Here is a 19,691-nt window from a genome sequence, read left to right as displayed (position 1 = left end):
TTGGACTGAACTGCCCCTGATGAGGACCCAAAGCAGCTTGCAACAATTAGAAAATACAATATAAACAAAATAGCAAGCTATATAGTGGGCCAATTTGAATCCAGTGAGACACCTCATCCAAAAATCACAGTTTGAGAGCCAAGGACCAAGAGACCTCCAGACTGAATACTCCTGTCCTTAGCCATGCCTACCTTTACACTTCTAACAAAAAAACAAAAGCTCACCTACAATGTCATGCACTTGGCAGTGAATTGCATTAAAATGTAACTTGATTTAATTTACACTTAAAATAATCTTATTTATGGTTTTTAGTCTGGTTTAATTCTGGTTTAAGAGTTAGAGTTGCTGTTCATATGTTTTGGTTGAACATATGAACAGCAACTGCCACAGGTCCTCTGGGAGGGAGGTGGCATAGGCATAAGCAGACAATACATGTTTGTGTTTGAGATTTTATTCTTTTTACCAGCATCCATTTGTTACTGTCACTTCCAATAAACCAATCCGAGAACTGATTGCAGAAGCTAAGGCTGAGGTTACAGAAGAAGTTGAAGATGGAAAGGATGAAGATGAAGAGGAAGAATCTGAAAATTCTCTGGTACTTTAAAACAGATACTCTTTAAAGTATATTTTAATCTACATCACAGACTAAAGCAGTAAATCCTATTGATTTCCATTGACCAAACTTCCCTGTAAATTAGCTTCAGACTTGAACTTCAGTCATGTTCATGAAACTTTCTGAAATGCCTTCATTTTGATTAAGATGAAGTAAAAGTGCAAAACAGATTAAACTTCTCCAGAGAATATATTTTATATTATACAAAATATATTCTGTAACTTTTTGATGATACCTAGCTTTCAAATTATCATATGGTGAAAATAAACCAAAATATATTAGGTTGGATTCAAAGTGACCGTATGCAGGTGAAGAGTGCTTCCATTATGCAAGGGAGAAGTTTGTGGTTTCCTTGGGCTTAGTCCTGGGAACTGTCTCAATTTTATGGTATTTCCTATGGTTCTCTGAACCTTCAGGAGCAGCTTGTTTTGTGGCATGTGAAGATAGCAAAGATATGGTCTGTGAATGGAACTCTATGGATCACACCCAGAGCATTGCACAAAAGATGGACACACAGTTTTGTTGGTGGTTGTGAGGGAGCTGGTCAGAGCCTACTTGCGGGGGTGGGGGGGGGACAACCACTTTAAATTTCTCCCCAGTCACCTTTCCTCAGTTCACACTCACAGAAATCCTGTCAGACTCCCAAAATAATAGGCACCAGATGGTTTTAAAGTTCAAAACCACAAAAATATTTATTAGATAACAAAAGGCAAGGGAGAAGAATAAAATAATATTGAATAAAACTAATCAATAACAAAGAATCAGTTGACAGGCAGGTGAATGGCAAATAATCAAATACTGAATGCAGAGATTTTATCAGGCTGAGGTAAAATAAATATCTGGTAGAAGATCTTTAAATCTGCCAAACAGGCAGGCTTCAGAATTCTACTAAATTCCACTTCAGGCAGGCTGTGCCTTCTGGGTGCTTAGAGTGCTGTTAGTTCAGTTGTAATAGCCCTATTCTCTGACTACTTAAATCATAAAAATAACAAACCACAATCACTCCTCACACACACACATAGAATTCCTGACTGGTGCCAGTATATTCTCCCTCACAGACACTCCACTAGCTAACTTCCAGGACTTGCACCCCTCAATACTGATGCATCTCAGCCCCACAGCTAGTCTACTGGTCTGAGTCTTGGGTAACCCTGCTGACCACCAGAATCCAGTTCTCCCTTCAGTGTGTCTTTGTGTGATCTAGTTTGTACACGGAGATTGCCTGAAGTACTGGCAACATCTCCCTCAGAGAGCTTCAAACTGCCTGAAAACTCTCTCTTTCAGACAGAGAATACCTAGCGCTCTGGCTGCTCTCAGCCCCCTTGTCCAGTTGCCTTTACAACTGACCGGCCTAAGCCCCACAGTTTTCCCTTCAGACTCCTCCTCTGAAGACCTAACATGAAGACTCCTCGGCTAAGACTCAAATCCTGAGGTGTTCCACTGCTAAGCAAACCTCATATTGTTACTTTTTCGTTGCTAGAGCAACGTTCCAGCCAATAGCTGCATGTCTGTTCCCCAGCTCTCAGGCTAAGTTCCTGAGTCCGTCACAGTGGTCTATAGACATTTTTAATAAACTGGCAAAAGAGGCATACATATTCATTATAAAACATTTGGTAAGAAAAAGAAAACCAGAAATTAGCTTTCTATTTTTGATTTGAGAAATGTTCTTTTTAATGCATTGATGGATTATTTCTGTTGGCAATGTGAATCATGATACTCGCTGAGTAAAAAGCCTTGTTACTTTTTCCCTGTGATTAGAAAACGATCTAGTGTGAAGTAGTGACACAAAACTTTTATTCTCTAACCCAGGGGTGGCAAACTCATTTGTTATGAGGGCCGGATTAGACATAAATGAGACCTTTTCAGGCTATGCCATGTGTGTGCCTATTTAAGATTAGGTAGCAGAGAGATAGGACAGAGACAAACACAATTAAATTTTTTAAAAACTTAAAACATGCTTAAAACATTTGCACTCATTGGTCATAAAGGTACTTTCTTTGTATTTCTCCCATGGGATCCAGGGCACTGGGCAAAGGAAGCTCTGGCCCTCTCCCTCCCCAGAGGACCAGGAGGCAGAGGAGCCTCAAGCAATGGAGAAAATAGCTCCTGTGCAATTGAGCAAGCCTTGAAAAGCAAGCTCTTCCTCCCCAAAGGTGGAGCCTCAGCCAATGGAGAAAATAGAGGCATTGCTCTTTAGTTCCTGTGCAATTGAGCAAGCTTGGCAAAGCAAGCTGTGATGCAGAAGAGAGAGAAGGAAGCAGGTGACAGCCAGTTGCTCGGGGGCCTAATAGGAGCCCTCCAGGGGCCTGATTCGGCCCCTGGGCTGCATGTTTGACACCCCTTAACCATTGTGACCCATTTGAAAAAATACTATCAACATGAGTTTATCAAAGTATTTGGCATTATATTAATATAATTTTGCTGAGGCATTTATAAACCTTGATATTGTTGATGCTTTATAACTTGAAGAAACTAATCAATTTTTCAATGCATATTTTAGCAGTTACCCACAAATAAGCGAGCCTCATCTGACCTCAGTATTGCTAGCTCAGAAGAGGATAAGCTTTCACAGAATACCTGTCTTCTGGAATCCGTTTGTGAAAAAACAGAACATGCATCTTCAGTAGAGACTAGTACTGATACACCTGTAGATGAAAAAGTGACAGTTGAGGCCAACAGAATTAAAATTGAAAAATCCAATGAAAACATAGCTGATTATACTACCCAAGAAAATACTGAAAAGCTGCAGAATGGAACCATTTTACTGGGAGAAGATGTGGAAGCAAAGGAAAGTAGAGTTCAAAGTACAGTGTTGATAGAAGATTTTGTATTGCAAAATGAAGGAAAAGAAATTGATGCTGTTGTAACTGAAACAAATATTGACCCCAAGAAAGAGAATGACTTTGCAAATGAACAAAAAATAACACCTGAACCTGAAAGCAGCAATGCAGATTTTATAGAAGCAATACCTAAAGAGACTGAGAAGGAAGAAGAAAAATGTGGTGGTACAGACTTTCAAGGAAATGAAGCCAGGAAAGAAATGAAAGTAGAAAGAATTGAAAAAGTTAAGGAGTTGCAAGACAGCATATGTGAAAAAAGTGGCCTGACACAATCTGAAATTCAGATAAGTGAAATCATTACTGATGCTGGTGAGTCTCAGGTGAGAAATACAGATTATTCAAGTGAGGAACTACAGGAGCAAATAAAAGTGGATCCCAGCAGTGCTCCAGAGACTGCTGGGAAATCTTTGAACAGTGATGTAGATGAGATGCTTGAAAGTGTACAGAAGTCAACAGAGAATATTGCTGTGGAAGCTCAGGAAAAAGGTTCCTCTGAACCAGTTCCTTTTAAAGAAGGCCAAGTAACTGATTCTGTTCAGCAGCTAGTTGAGAGAAATATGGACAGGGCCACTGAAGTAAAGGAAACAGACATCGAAGTTTCAACAGGAATGGAAGACAAGGAGAAGCAGTCTGTAAAATATGACAGCTGGCATACTGATGAGAAAAGCAAAACTGAGGAAAACAGCATTGGTCACCAAACTGAAGAATCTGACCATAAATTAGAAAGAGCTGAGGAAAATCACAAAGCTGACCTTCAGATAGACACCGAGCTTCCAGTGGTTTCCAGTGACGTAAAGACTGATACAGTCATCAGACAGCCATATACAAATGAGTTATTTCCAGTACCCAATATTAGCATTAGCGATGTTGAAGAAGTGAAAGATCAATTAGGCATCCAGTGTAGTTTTCAAAACTCACGGCATCTTGTTCATGAAAACTCTAAAGAAAATGATACTGATTCAGGCACTGGTTCTACAGCTGACAACAGCAGCATTGATTTGAACTTGTCCATTTCCAGCTTCCTTACTAAAAACAAGGATAGTGGCTCAATGTCTTTACAAGTAAGAGTCAGTAATCTTGGTTTTTAAACTATTCACAGTTAAGCCTTTTGTGGGTGTGTATTCATATATGTTGATAATCAAGTGGGGGAAACCATTGCTAGATTCATTTCCATATTCCAAAACGTTTAAATGTTAATGTACAATGTCTTGATGTTTCTTGTAAAGGTATTTTTATACTGCCTTATATATTGATGAGTGCAATAATCAAATGATGCTTTGAACTACTACAGAACAAGTCTAGGCCTAGGCTAAAGAGGTTTAATGGAGCTGAACTGTTTTAAGATCAGTTCCTCAGTTCAGTTTATCTTTTCCTATCTAGTGAAAATAAGTTGAATTAAGGGCTTCAGGTTGTTTTGTGATTGATAATTCTGTTATTGCTTAGAAACATCATTTAAAGAGTTTTCATACACTTAACAATGAGCAGTTGGAATAATGTGTCATCTCTTATTTAGGAAACTAAAAGACACAAGAAAACTTTAAAGAAAACACGCAAATTTGTTGTTGATGGAGTAGAAGTAAGTGTGACTACTTCTAAAATAGTCTCTGACAGTGATTCTAAAAGTGAAGAATTGCGGTATCTTCGGTAAGTTTGAAAATCTCATTCCAATTGAGAATTTATTTCACTGAGTTACAGCAAAAATTATCTGAAATCCTGTTAAGATTTTAAAAATGATTTGGACTTTTTAAAGAAAGAAAAGCGTTGTTTCTTAAGTAAATGTAAAACAATGGATATGGTGGCTCTGATTGGGCAGAAGGGCAGCATACACATCTTATAAATAAACAGAAAGGTTAAAACACAAAATCTGACTATTTTGCTCATGAGTTTAATCTGTTTCCTTATTTGCTTCCTTCTCCCTTATGATATTAATCTCCTTCTTATGCCCCCAGGCGGCAAGAATTACGGGAATTACGACTTCTTCAAAAAGAAGAGCAGCGAGCTCAACAGCAGCTCAGTAATAAACTGTTACAACAACGAGAACAGCTGTTCAGGCGCTTTGAACAGGAAATGACAGTAAGCGTTCATATTTTTTCCTGCTAGAATGTATTTTGTAGACTCATCATTTTGAGTGCATTTAATGATCTTATAGCATTGTGCAAAATTTTCACACTAATATCTTTGAGATGAAGATTAAGATTTTAAGGAGTGTGAAAAGCCCTTTAAAAATCCTGTTGGTGTTGTTGTGTGTGAATGCCTTTTCAGAGCCTTAATATGCTGGAGTTTCGGTGCCATTTTCAGTGTTCTTCACTGTAATTTTCAGCCAGCCAGGGATCAGATGCCATGGTGCTGTGGTGATGCCACGGTGCTACAAACCAGTCAAGTTTACCATTGATGGCACTTTACTCTAAAGCAGAGTGGATTAAGGGCTTGTGTCACTCTTGCAGAAGGCACCAGTACTGGCACTCCTTGTCTTCTTGTACTGGCAGTTTCATTGCCCATCGGTGTTACGAGGTGCAACATTTACCCTCATCCAGTACTAGTCAGGAACTAGATGAGGATGTGAGTTCAGATATTCGGCCACTAGCTGGATGATTCTGAAAATACTTGATGTGACCACTTATGGACAAATAAGTACAGAAATTCTGGTTTTGCTGGCCTTATTATGCCAAGTATAGCCTTGCATATCATCCTACGTACTTTTGAGTGTGGCTTATATATCAAAAACTTCAGCTTATTTATCAAAAGCGTCAGCAGAAATAGTAATGCTCTTTGTAGATAGTAGATGCCAACAGTGGGTGAGTGATGAAGCTTTGCCCTTGTTTCATAGTGTGAAAATGTCCTATTAAGTCAGGGGCAATACTCCCTCTAAGCTGTGGAGTCTTGTGAGCAACAATTCTGCTTTGTGAGCTACAACCATTAACATTGTGAGTGAACAACTTGGCTGCTGCATAAATTAGTTTGCTCTGGGTCATCCCCCCTGAGCTAAGATAAAAATCTGTGAACCAGAGGTTAAAAAACTTTGAGCTAACACACACTAACTCAGCTTAGAGGGAACATCCGTCATAGGTATAACTGCAGATATATGAGTATGGATATAATTATGGGTATAACTATGTTTAGCAGTTGGAAGAGTCTGTGTTGGTCCTTCGCACACAATACCTTCATTTCCAGTGTATTTCTATAAAGGATTTTGGAATTGTCCCATGCTTGGGCTTCCTGTTAATGGCAGAAACATTCCAAAGTACTATAAACTGTTCCCAAATAAACTGAGACTCGATTCTAGTGGACAATAAAGGAAACCCTGTTGTATTCCATTGTTGTCCACTAGTGCTCTGGATCAGGGGTGGCCAAACTTGCTTAACGTAAGAACCACACAGAATAAACATAAGATGCCTGAGAGCCATGAGACATGAACATCAGATGTTTGAGAGCTGCAAGGAAGGAAGAAATCTGGAGGAGGGAGTGAAAGGTAGAAAGAAAGCAACTTTAAATGCATTCTCCAGTTACCTTGGCTTGGAGAAATGGTTTAAAGAGAGAAATGCCTTCTCCAAGCTGGCCAACAGGGCAGTGGGAGCTTCAAGAGCCACTCAATATGTGTGAAAGAGTCACATATGGCTCCCGAGCCACAGTTTGGCCACCCCTGCTCTGGATCATGACCTATATGCAGTTCTTTTCTTCTAGCAGTGTAAATAGGAGAACCACAGTTTAATGAAGAAGAGTTCTGTGTGCCCATTTGTGGGAAGCTGAGGAATGGCCTCTTCAACTAGAAGTCACCTAAAATACAAAGACCAATAAATATATCTATAGTAAAATAGGTAGGACGTGTTCTCTTCTGCACCTGAATTTCAGATTAGCTATAATGTATATATTCTGAAGAAAAATAATTTCTTGCAATATTAGGCCTACTTGAGAAGCTGAAGAATTCTGCCATTCTTCTGAACTATATAAAGTTATATCTCTGAGTGTTGTAGATGGGGAAATATTGTTTAAGCATTGACCTTGAGGAATTAATGAAAAATTCAGAGAGCAAAGCTGTCACCTAAGTTCTCTCTGGAATGGTATTTCCAAGAAATTTTGGACAGAAAGCCACAGCCTGGTTTGTTTGTTTTTTTTGGCAAGTTCTGTCGCCACAACTTTCTTAAACAGCATACAGATTTAGGCAGTCTTTACATATGGAAACTTCAGTCCCATCAAATGTAGCTCTAAATAAGTGTCTAATTGATTTTCAGAGTAAGAAGCGGCACTATGACCAAGAAATTGAAAACCTTGAAAAACAGCAGAAACAGACAATAGAACGCTTAGAACAGGAACATACAAATCGCTTACGTGATGAAGCAAAACGCATAAAAGCAGAACAGGAGAAAGAGCTGACCAAGTTCCAGAACATGTTGAAAAACAAAAAAAAAGAGGTAAAGACTACTAATTTAGTAGGGAAATATGGCTATGTCTGTCTTCCACAAGAGTTGCATTAAGCCATTGGTTATCAGTTTCAGCATTTTTCCATGGTCACAGCCAGGCTTCACAATTCATCGTAAATTCTGATGTTGTAAAAAATGGTTATTTCCCCATCAAATTGCTGAGTGGTACTGGATTCAGAATGCTTCAAGCAGAGTGGGAGTCTTGGAAAGCATCTTTGTAGTCTTTCTCTTTCTGCAGCTCCTGCAGAGCTGCTCATGAAGGTCAAAGTGCCTGTGAATGGTTTGGGGTGCTGAATGGGGAAATTGGCAATGACTGTCCCTTTCTCTTGTGCAAGCACTGGCTACAGTGGTGCAAGAATGGGATTGATTTCTACTATTTCCTCCTCCTACAGCCCCATGCCTGCATCTCTCTGTTCTCCAAGGTCTCCCAACTTTATGTCATTCTGTATGTTTTTTAAAAGAAAGAGAAGAGCAGCAAAGATAGCTTCCACAAGTGGAGCTCTGCTTGCAACAGTTTTGATCCAACCCAGTGTTTTTCAGCACTGGGAAATATCTTGCTGTTTGGAAGACCGTCATGTGCAATTAAAACAGCAAGTCTAGATACAAAGAAAGTACAGTGACAACTTAGACATATGCTATGAATTCTAGTATGTGAGTGAGAATAGTAGCTATTATCAGCCTTAATTTCAAAGTTCCTTCCACCATAGAAGCATCACTATTTGTTTTGAGTGTTGAGAAAAGTAATGGCTGAAGATCTGTAATGAAGGGAGTGTTTAAAAATAGATTTAATGCAGAGAAATGGTGGACAGAATATTCTCTAAATCCAGTACATGCAGATCTGACAATGGTGCTTCTTCAGATTGTGACGAGTAAATCTATTGAATGAATAAGATAAAAGTGAATGAGAATTTTAAGTAAGTATTTCTTTAAAAATACTATACAGCAAAATGTTTTACTTTGCTTTTCTGAACAAGAACTATTTTGCTTTACTTTTGTGCGTGGAAGCAAAAGATAATTTTACAGTAATGTTGGGTCTAGAACTCTGTGCTGTGGCACATTACTTTTCTGTGTCAGAAAATCTTAAATCAGCAGTTTTCATTTACATATTTTATTCCATTTGTGAAATTTATAGTGATACTGCCTCTGAGTGCGGTGCCTGAAGGCTTGAAATACAATACATATTAAACATTGAAACTGAAGCAAATTTAAAGGAGCAAAACCAATTTGATTTTGGTTTAGTTAAGGTTCGGTAAAGAATGCATAACTGACAAAATATGTTCATTAAAACAAAGGCAAATTGGTTTGATTTACACTGGGTTGAGGCAGACTGCTAGGCAATGTGAAAAACCATGTTTTGCAGAAGCTTCCTATGTCCTGTTTATTTTTGCTTTCAAACAAAAACCATTCTAGTTCTCAGTTGCCAAACTGAGTGACTGATATGGCATTGTTGGAGTTGGGCAGACTTCTAGACCCTCTGCCTGTAAATATCTCTTGAAACATTTTACTGTTTCCAGTGCTTTGATACCAAGCACTATATAATTTTGCTACAGTAATGAAACTCTCTGAGATACATCAACTGTGTATGTGTGTTTTTTAATCTGTACAATATTAACTTTTCTTTTGCTGAACTTCTTGCACTTTGAGCCTCTATTGGTGATTGGGCCTTAACAGGGAAACTGGTGAAATCATTTGATGTCCTTATATCTTTTCGTACAAACAGGAATAGCATGTGGTGATTTGGGCTGTATTTTTCCTGAGGGTTCTTCCATTGATAAACAGTTGTTTGTTCTTGAATGATTGTGAGCTGTAGTTATTGTGAGGAAAACACATCTATAGTATGTAATCTCTCCATAAAAGTATGGAACAATGCAATCAGATTTTTATTGTCTATTTAATCTGCATTATCAACAGACCAGTTGATTTTTCCAGATTATCTTTGAGATTCTTCAATTATTATATATCAATTGCATATTTCTGAAACATAATTATAGTCTTAATTGACATTTTCTTGAATGGCAATATCTAGATAACCTGAAACTGAAAATTCAGTCCTGTGTGATGTAAAATGTCCCTTTGAAGTGGTTATGGCTTTAATGAAAAAAATAGTGAAATTTTTGTTGATAAACTTGATTTCAGCTTGGCAGAAATGTCAGCAGTAGCTGTTTTTTTCTAGTGGTATTAATCCAAACATACAGCAATTTTTTGGAGCTTTTGCCATGACAGTAAAACCTTTTCTGTTACCACTGCAAAATAGTTCATATTTTGGTGACTGTCCTGATTTAGATCTTGTACATACTGTTTACCCTTCTGTAAAAATTGTTTGTGATTGCACATCATGAGTATTTGCATGAAACCTGAATTTAGTGTCTAACCTCTTTGGAATGCAATTAGCACATGCTTCATTCATGTCTGCTTATTCAGTCCACTTACTATTCAGCTAACTCTTCTGGCTTTGATGCATGCTTTTGATACCTTTTAGTGCTTGATCTGCTTCTCTCGTATTTACCATACATGCTTGCTGTGGAGAAAAAGGGTTCTTTTCCCCACCTTCTGCATGCTTGTGCACTGTAGGTTTTTAATGAAGTGGAGAAAGCACCAAAAGAGCTGAGAAAAGAGCTCATGAAACGCAAGAAAGAGGAGCTTACCCAATCCCAGCATGCTCAGGTAACAGCAGCAGCTTCATGCTTCTAAAATCCCCAAAGCCGCTTTTGTTCACATAGCTTTAACCATTTTTTCTATGTGTTGGAGTGAATTTGATATTTTCTTTTCATGCAACTTAGTCTACATAGTGAGTATTGTATAAATAGAAGCACAATACTATAGCTGTTTAGTTGCCTTTAGCTATAGACATATATCCAAAATGCATTAAAAATGTCATTGTGTTAAAGAAGGGCTGATGAAATTAAATATGCTATATAGAGGGAAATACGTCCTCTTTATTCAAAACATTTAGGAGAATTTTTATCAAACATATAAAATCAGCCAATCTCATGATGAAATGCTCAACATTTTACAGTGTTTCAACTGAATCCTTTATTTCAGACAGTGCAAGTGTCTCATTAAGTACTGAAAAACTGTTCAGCGCCTTTTGTATTCCAGGCTTGTACTAACGGATAACAGTGCAGGGGTGGCCAACGGTAGCTCTCTAGATGTTTTTTGCCTACAACTTCCATCAGCCCCAGTCATTGGCCATGCTGGCTGGGGCTGATGGGAGTTGTAAGCAAAAAACATCTAGAGAGTTACCGTTGGCCACCCCTGATATAGTGCATTTAATTTTTTCCACTTGTACTAGGATACAGAGCAGGTCTGGAATATATAAGGATGTGCAGGATTTGTATAGTCCACGCATGTTCACTTTTTGTCAAGGCTGCTGTTATATTAATTTAATCTTGGATTTCATACAACTTCTTGTATCCAAACAATGCCTTTGTATATTCATGTACAGTGGGCTAGTAATGTCTTGCAGATATGCTTGTAAAACAGATTTTGTCTTAGTTTCTAGTTGAAGAGGAAACAAAAGCAACTGAGCCAGGGTGCTAGAGAATAAAACCTGAATGTTTGAGAAAGAAGGAGAGGAAGCCAAACAAGTGATAAGCTTCAGTATGTGGCACTTTAATCACAGCAGCTTGCTTTCTTGCACATAATTCCCCTTAAGGTTGGAGATCCTTACAGAAATCCCACACGTTTACATCAAGCCAGCATTGAGGGTTTGAGGTAGGGTTTGTTTGGGTTTTTTTGCAATGGAGTGACTACAGTGAGCTGCAGTCCTTAAATGGTTCAATACAAGAACAATTTCCACTATGTGCAAGTTTTGGTAGTTTTCTTAAGTCATTAGTCCTGCAGTCACATTATTAATATTCTGTTACTGAGTGCAAGACTTATGCTTACATTCTGACCTGGGAAGTGCATTGTATTCTGCTCCACAGGGCGTTGCTCAGGTTATGATTCAGTCTTTTCAGTTGTCTTCATGCACACTCTTCAATGCAGTAATGCAGGATGTAAGTTCAACATACCAAACCATGGATATTTTCCTCTGTAGTTTTAGCTTGTGTTCTCTGCTTTTTCTGTTGCTCATATGTGCTGAGTAATCTGTTTTAAACTGATTTCTAAAAGTGAGCTCAAATGCTCTTAAAGAAGTGGATGCTGTAAACAAATTGTATAAACTTATTTGTTGATTTTCAGCACATATGCAAATCAAGAGCTACATTTTTGCTTTTTTGTGTGCTGTGAAACTTGGTCATTTTCCAGGATGTTTCCTGATGTTATTTCACAATGAGTTTCCCTTTGCTCTGCCTCATAGGAGGTACCATCCTGAATTTTGATCCATGAGGCAGCGATGGGAACACCACCTGTGTTTGTGTCTTAAACAGTAACATAAGACATTGTCAAGGCACCTAGTTTTATTTCTTTTTTTCCTTTGATGAGTGGCAGTTGGGATTTTAAGGAAAAAAGGGTAGAATCTTTCCCATCCAACAGGCTTTGCTTTGCATGGTTCTCCCCGCCTCCCCCCCTTCCAAGATTGGCAGTGGGTACAACAATCTTTATCCAGAATTGCAGAGTTTCACTTAAGATGCCTAATCATATCTCATGCTTTCTGATCAAGTAACATTAGTGATCCTATATAGAAGGCAGATGTCTTTTGCTTTATTATTTAAGCTGCTTTTTGTTCAACAAAACCATATAATAGATTGTTTCTCATGACAGTAACTTTCTAAATCTTCAAATTGAAGAAATCTCCATCTGTAATATTACTAATCCCCATTTCAGTTAAAAAGTTCTAAATCCAGTTCATTTTGCTGAAAATTACTCCTTGAAAAAGGCAGACAGCTTTGAGAACTTAATCAACGCTATTAAGATACCTAAAGTCTCCTGAAGCTCAGATCATATCTGATTTTTGCTTACAGAATTTCTTTTCATTGCACTTTTGATATTGCTGGAGTGATTTGAGGATTGGGTTATTATCCTGCAGCCCGATGTTTTTGTTAACTTTTATTCACTGGAAAAATAGTAGTTTGTAAGTAGTTTGAGATTTATTATGTAATTAATAGAATGCAGAATCATATTTTTTATTTCTGCATTATAAGCAAATTGATTTCTGTTATGATCCTTTAAATGTGCTATAAAAGTAACATTCCATAAATAAGTTAATAATGTAGGAGCCCCAGTTATTTAATATAATGTGTATGTTACACAAGCACATATTCCATTTATGTTATTATTCAAACGAATTGGTAAACATCATAGCTTCTTTACAATTTTTAGACAAGGCAGTAATTTTCTAAACATTGGTTAGATTAGGAATGTTCAACAAGCTCATACATTTCATCCCCCTTCTTAAGTATGTGGTTACTGTCAAATATGCAATGGACTTCCACCTTTTCAGATCCAGGATCTGCTTTTAAACTATAGATGACAGCATGATGACCTGTGGAGATGCAAGCACATGGCAGGAAGTTCTGTGGCATAATAGCCATAGGACGACATAGTCATGTTTGCTGTAAGAACCAAAATAGTGACATCACCAGTGTCAAGCCCAGGACAATGGGCAGCAAACCAATTTAAGGCATGACACCCTTGCTCTTGGGTCAGTCACAGTTCTTGAAAAAGTTGTCAAAAGAGCTCTCTCCTCCCCACCGACTTTACAGGGTATCTATTGTGGAGAGAGAAGAAGAAAGAAGATCGTAAGCCACTCTAAGAATCTTGAGTGAAGGGCGGGGTATAAATCCAATCTCCTCCTCCTCTTCTTCTTCAAACACGGGGCCAGCCCTATGGTGCATAGCACCCCAGGCAGCCTCACTGCCCGCCATCCCCTTCTGTGGTGCTCCCCACACTGCTGCGCCACATCCATTGCCCCCCTCTGCAGTGCTGCCTCCTCCTCCCTCTCGATTTTAACGCCTGGGCGGGAACCGACGGTAAAGTGCTGTGTTCCAGGGCTCTTTAAAGGCCTCCCCCCACCGATCAGCTGATCGGCGAGTAAAACCATGCCAGAGGCTGGCGGCTCCTATGCCACCCCTCTGGTACACTCACGATCAGTGTGGGGGTGGCGGCGGGAAGGACGAATGAGCTGCTGCCTTGGGCGGAGGCTCGCTCACCCTTCCTGCCAGCGCTCCTGCGCTGATCGTGAGCATGCCAGAGGGGCAGCATAGGAGCCTCCAGTGCAGTTTTACCCACCTATCAGTTGATTGGCAGGGGGCGATAGCCTTTAAAGAGTCTACGGAACACAGCACTTGACCGCAGGTTAGCAACTGGGCATTAAAATCAAGAGGAAGGGAGGGAGGAGGCGGCTAGGGAGGCAAATAGGCATTTGCCTAGGGGCGGGAGGGCAAGGCCGAATTTGGCGCCCCCACCCTGCTGGGGCCCTAGTTGGCAAGTCGGCCCTGTTTAAAAAAGCAGCCTGCAGTGTAGCATATGAATATTGTTAACATGTCCTTCCATGCGTGTGTGTATATATATATAGATCTTCCTTTGTAACTATGGATGAGGAGGACTGATCAGACAAATAACTGCATTGAGTACAGATGTTCTTCTTTATGACAGGGTAATTTAACCAAACAGACTTTTCTAGATATTGTAAGCAAGTAAAGAATTTCCACCTCTGTTGATAATTTCCCTGCAACCCAAGACAGTGCTAGAATTATAAACTTATTTGATTATTTATGTCTTGAAACTGCATGTTTCTTCTGTGTGGACCTTTGAAACCTCACGTACACACATGATTTATATCAAGTAAGAAAAACATGGGTCTGTTATAATGAGCTCATAATCCTTTCAGTATGAACTCAATTGCAAATTTAATTGATTTAGTCATATACATAAAAGCATGCACATATTTAAAAGGAAATAGCATTGAATAATCAGGCATATAGAGTGTTGTATACCTTGCTGGCCATTTGCTTAGCCTGTTGTAAATCTGCAAATGGTAGACTAAGCCTATAGAGTTCTGTCAGCATTTCTTCTTTTATTCTGAGCTTGACATGATTTGTTCTTCAGTCCTGTAGATAAATGTTGATGTGCCAATTTCAACAAGTACAAAATCAAATTCCAGATTAAAACTTGTTTTCAAATTCCTTAATCCTGTTTGAAGGGTACACTTATCTTTTAGAACTGTGGTTCCCAAACTTTCTTGAGCCACCACCCCCTTAGTAGTTCTGTAAACTCAACACCAGTGCCCTCCTACCCTATAGAAAGCATTATTCAGAGTATCAGTTTGCGCTACCTGCAAAGGAAGATAACAGTAAAATTCAAAAGAGTAATGGTTAATTGCACATTTATTCAAAATCCAATTAAAACATTTTAGTTTAATTTATTTGACAAAATTGATTAATTTGATCCAGTGTTACCAGCTTTTCAAAGACCAATAGTTACTTAACAAAAATCTTGGACACCACATTTAATAACTGCTTCACTGTTCAGTGAATTCTTAATGTGATGAGTGGACTTGCTGGATATGAGTTTCTCAATGTCTGATTTAAAGTAACTTAGCAGGAGTATTAAATCACCATGTTTAGTAATTTTTTTTGTTTGTTTGTAGAATGGTTAGATGACCACACTAAAATTGTGCTTCACCAAATATGATATTGAGAATGCAACAAGGAGCTTCTTAAACACTGTCCATAGTACAGAATAGAGATCAGAAATTTCCTGCTGTAACCAAAACTCTTGGTAAAATTTCTTAAACTTTAGCTGTATCTCATTGTCATTTTGCAGCTCAGTTAGTTCTTTCTCCACTACTCCAGCTTCCTCAGTGTTTGAAAACGGATTTATCACCCAATCTGGAATTTCCATTGAAAGAAAACTCTCAAATTGCTCAGATGTATTTTCATGCATCCTAATGGTCACAAATAGCTTTCAGATCATCATCTTGTATTCCACCTTTCTCTTCCAGCTCAGATAGGCCTTGGAAATTGATATAACTTGCAGTTGAATGTATTATGTTTGAATAGAGTTAATTCTGAAATTAACATGGGAGATAGCAGATTTGGCTTTAGTAAAATTGTCCTTCATTTCATTGAATTTTAGATAGTTCTGATAAATAAGCAGTGTGGTGCCTGATCTTTTTCAGTTCATCACTGAACAAAGCATTTGTGTCTTAAAAAACCTCCACACAGCAGATAATAAAAGCATCACACAGTTGCCTTTTTTGATAGTCAACAAACTTCAATATGAACCAGCAAATGTTCAAAATCATTGTCATTCTCAATACAGAGCTCGTGGAATAGCCAAGCTCTGGTAGTGTAATTACTAAAAATTCCAGTAGTTTCTGCCAGAGCCTGATAGTTTCCACTATGCAAAGACAGAAACTTGGAGTGCCATTTGCCTGCAAGGTGTTTTAGCGTGGTCAGTTGTAAATAAGTCCACAGTGTGATTGAAGGGATGCACCTCTAGTGCAACTATGAGGATGAAGCACTATGGCCATCATAATTCCTTCTCCAAATACTTCCCCTTTTTTAGCCTAGGGTTTTCCAAACTCCCCTGCCCCCCGTGGCCTGGTTATTTTTGCAGTTCTCCTTCGTGGCCCACTAAAATTTCGGGGTGGAGCTAGAACACAGGAAATGATGTACAGACAAACCTAAAACTCTTGCAATTTATTTTTTAGGAGAAGTAGGAGATGGTGGAATTTTGCAATGCAATTTTAAAAATAAAAAAATCAAGAAGCACAAGGATCACACAGCAGAAAACTAAAAATATAAAATGCTCTCATCCTGGGAAAACATGAAATAGCAGGACATTTCAAGCTTCTCTCCCCCTCCCCCAGGTCTACTCAGATTAGCAATGGCAAGCAAGGAAGGAGAGAGACGGGGGGGAAAGTCTGACAGAAAGAGAGACAGAGAGAAGGAAGGAAGGAAGGAACCAACCTGAAATGGCAGTGCTGGGAAAACATGAAATGGCAGGGCATCTCCCCCCCATCCCCAGGTCGACTCAGATTAGCAATGGGAAGGAAGGAGAAAAGACTGACAGAAAGAGAGAGGGAGGGAGGATGGGAAAGACTGACTGACAGAAAGAAAGAATGAATGAATGAAAAAGGGAGGGAGGGAGGGGGAGAGAAAGAGAAGGGAAATGTGAAGGAAGGAAAGGGGAAGGAAGGAGTGAAAGGAGGAACAAAAGGAAGAAGGAAAAAAAGGAAAAGAAAAGAAAAATGGGGAAAAAACGTAATGGGAGCAACTCACTTTTAGAAATGCTGACTCTGTGTAAGCGCCTCCTTCTCCCTCCCTTCCCCACCGCTGGTACCCCACCACTGGTATATTAATGGCTTTGTAAAGCTCCCCCTCCCCACCTCCTCGGCGAGGAAAATGGAACTGAGATAATTCAGTGCTGAGGCACGCTGCCGGCATTTTGAAGGGACTGCGCCTGGAAAGGGCACATGGCTGATCCCTTCCCCACTGAAGTGTGTGGGAGGGATCAGCCATGTGCCCTTTCCAGGCACAGTCCCTTCAAAATGCCGGTGGCTTTATCTCAGCTCTGTTTTCCTCGCCGAGGAGATGGTCGGCCGGGGGAGGGGGGGGGAGAAGGGAAACTTTACAAAGCTGGGAATTTACCAGTGATGGGGAAGGGAGGGAGGTGGAGGCGCTACGGCAAGGGGGGGGAGACTGATCACCCGATCGGTGGGAAACTGGCGCTGAGCTCATTCCGCGGTGGGCCAAGCCAGCCGCAGGTCGAACAGACTGTGGCCAAAAAGGGTGCATGGCTCCTCCCTCCCCCGCACTTCTGAAGGATTTCCCACCGATCAGGTGATCAGTCGGGGCGGAAGGGCTTTGCACAGCATGAAACTGACCTGCCAGCGGTGGGGAATGGTGGGAGAAGGAGGCGTGCGACCTGGGGGAGGGAGGCGCAATGTGGAGGAAGGCGGATTGGAGGCCCTGCGGCCCAGCATTGAAGACTCCGCGGCCCAGTGCTGGGTCACAACCCTGCCTTTGGGAAACGCCGTTTTAGCCTCTTGGTGAGCAGACTCATCTGCACTGCCACATCATGCTTGTTTGCGATTAAAGTTCTACATCACTTTTGTTTCTTAAAGTGTTTCTAAAAGAGTATTGTATTTTTGAACTTATAAATGCTAAAAAAAATGTTAAAAATGAAATAAATGGTTCTTATAGCAGTGGTTCCCAATCTTTTTGAGTATGAGGACCCTTTTTAATGTCAATAACTTTAGAATCCATTGATTGAGAAAATACATAGTGACAAAAAGCTACTGTGTATTCAGTTTTAAATAAGCATGTATTGTATTAATCGCAACAGCATCTACAGATATTTGAAAAATAGTATTGCATTTATCTGTGAGACATTTACTTGTTCTACAGAAGGGATGTTTGCTTATTTATTAAACAGAGCCATTTAATGAGCTAGCTGGTTCAGTTTTGCAGCTTTCAGAGATTGGAAGTCTGGTTGAAACATACATAGCACAGACCAATGAATTGACATAGTATAAGAAAGATTCATGTATTTGTATAATTTGAAGTTACTGGTGTAGCTGACCCCTTGCCAACAGCAGGTAGTCTGCGCTCATGGGAATTTGCTTGGATGCCCAATGAACTTTTAGTACTTGACCAAACAGTTGGTGGATGTTTATTTATTTTGATCTTAACTCTGGTTTTCAGTGGTAAGTTTCCTCCAAAAGGTAACAGGAATCTAGCATGAAATAATGATTAAAGGGTAAAATGTGATTCAGTGCTAGAGCATCTCACTGGCATGCGGAAGGTTCTAGGTTCAATCCTTAGCATCTCCAGTTGAAAGGACTGTGTAGTAGTTGATGTGGAAGACCTCTGTCTGAGACCCTGGAGAGCTACTGCCAGTTTGAGTAGACGTTACTGACCTTGATGGACCAAGAGTCTGATTCAGAATAAGTCAGTTTTGTGTATATTCATGTTCCACCCCCCCCTACACACACACTATGATCTTAGTGATGACGTTTGGATTGGAGGAAGAGAGACCATATCTCCAGGAGTGCTGTCAGATCTCTGGGCACATGTGTTGAGTTGTGGTTCTTTTCAGTAGCTGATAATGTTGTGATTACTAATCTAAGTAGCGAAATAAAGGGGAAGCCCAGGGGCACCTTAACAAGCAACAAAATATATCTCCGCTTAAATTTTGAGTTAGATCTCAGTTCATATGCATGAACTATAAACATGAGAACCAGTTTGATGTAGTGGTTAAGACTGGTGGACTCTAATCTGGAGAACTGGGTTTGATTCCCCCACTTCTCCACATGCATCTGCTCAGTGACCTTGAGTCAGTCACATGTCTCTCAGAGCTGTTCTCTCATGAGCAGTTCTCAACGAGCTCTCTCAGCCCCACCAACCTCAAAGGATGTCTGTTTTGGGGTGAGGAAGCTAAAGAGATTGTAAGCCACTTTGAGACTCTGAGTGAAGGGTCGGGTATAAATCCAATGTTGTTGTCTTCCTCTTCTTCATAGAATCATAAGAGTTGGAAGGTACCTCCAGGGTCATCTAGTCCAACCCCCTTCACAATGCAGGAAACTCACAAATACCTCCCCCCAAATTCACAGGATCTTCATTGCTGTCAGATGACTATCTAGCCTCTGTTTAAAAACCCCCAAGGAAGGAGAGCCTGTTAAGGAAGCCTGTTCCACTGAGGAATCACTGCAGCGATCAGGAAGTTCTTCCTAATGTTGAGCCGAAAACTCTTTTGATTTAATTTCAACCCTTTGGTTCTGGTCCTGCCTTCTGGGGCCACAGAAAACAATTGCACACCATCCTCTAGATGACAGCCTTTCAAGTATTTGAAGATGATGATCATATCACCTCTCAGCTGCCTCCTCTCCAGGCTAAACATGCCCAGCTCCTTCAACCTTTCTTCATAGGACTT

The 19,691-nt window shown here is 39.8% G+C and overlaps 1 protein-coding gene across 2 annotated transcripts in view; it reads left to right on the top strand.

Moving 5' to 3' along the window:
• Positions 1 to 19,691, top strand: part of SLK (STE20 like kinase) — a 62,650-nt gene that overhangs the window by 30,855 nt on the left and 12,104 nt on the right. Inside the window, exons 9-14 of one of the 2 annotated variants that reach the window (XM_060241714.1) lie at positions 467 to 595; positions 3,114 to 4,514; positions 4,967 to 5,097; positions 5,403 to 5,526; positions 7,683 to 7,862; positions 10,443 to 10,535. In XM_060241714.1, coding sequence (XP_060097697.1) covers positions 467 to 595; positions 3,114 to 4,514; positions 4,967 to 5,097; positions 5,403 to 5,526; positions 7,683 to 7,862; positions 10,443 to 10,535 — 2,058 coding nt within the window. The remainder of the gene's footprint in view (positions 1 to 466; positions 596 to 3,113; positions 4,515 to 4,966; positions 5,098 to 5,402; positions 5,527 to 7,682; positions 7,863 to 10,442; positions 10,536 to 19,691) is intronic. The other variant, XM_060241715.1, reaches the window with a different exon arrangement.

This window comes from Heteronotia binoei, chromosome 6 (genome assembly GCF_032191835.1).
Source record: "Heteronotia binoei isolate CCM8104 ecotype False Entrance Well chromosome 6, APGP_CSIRO_Hbin_v1, whole genome shotgun sequence".
NCBI lineage: Eukaryota > Metazoa > Chordata > Lepidosauria > Squamata > Gekkonidae > Heteronotia > Heteronotia binoei.
The sequence above is the reverse complement of the archived record's forward strand: the minus strand, read 5'-3'. Positions and strand labels throughout refer to the sequence as shown.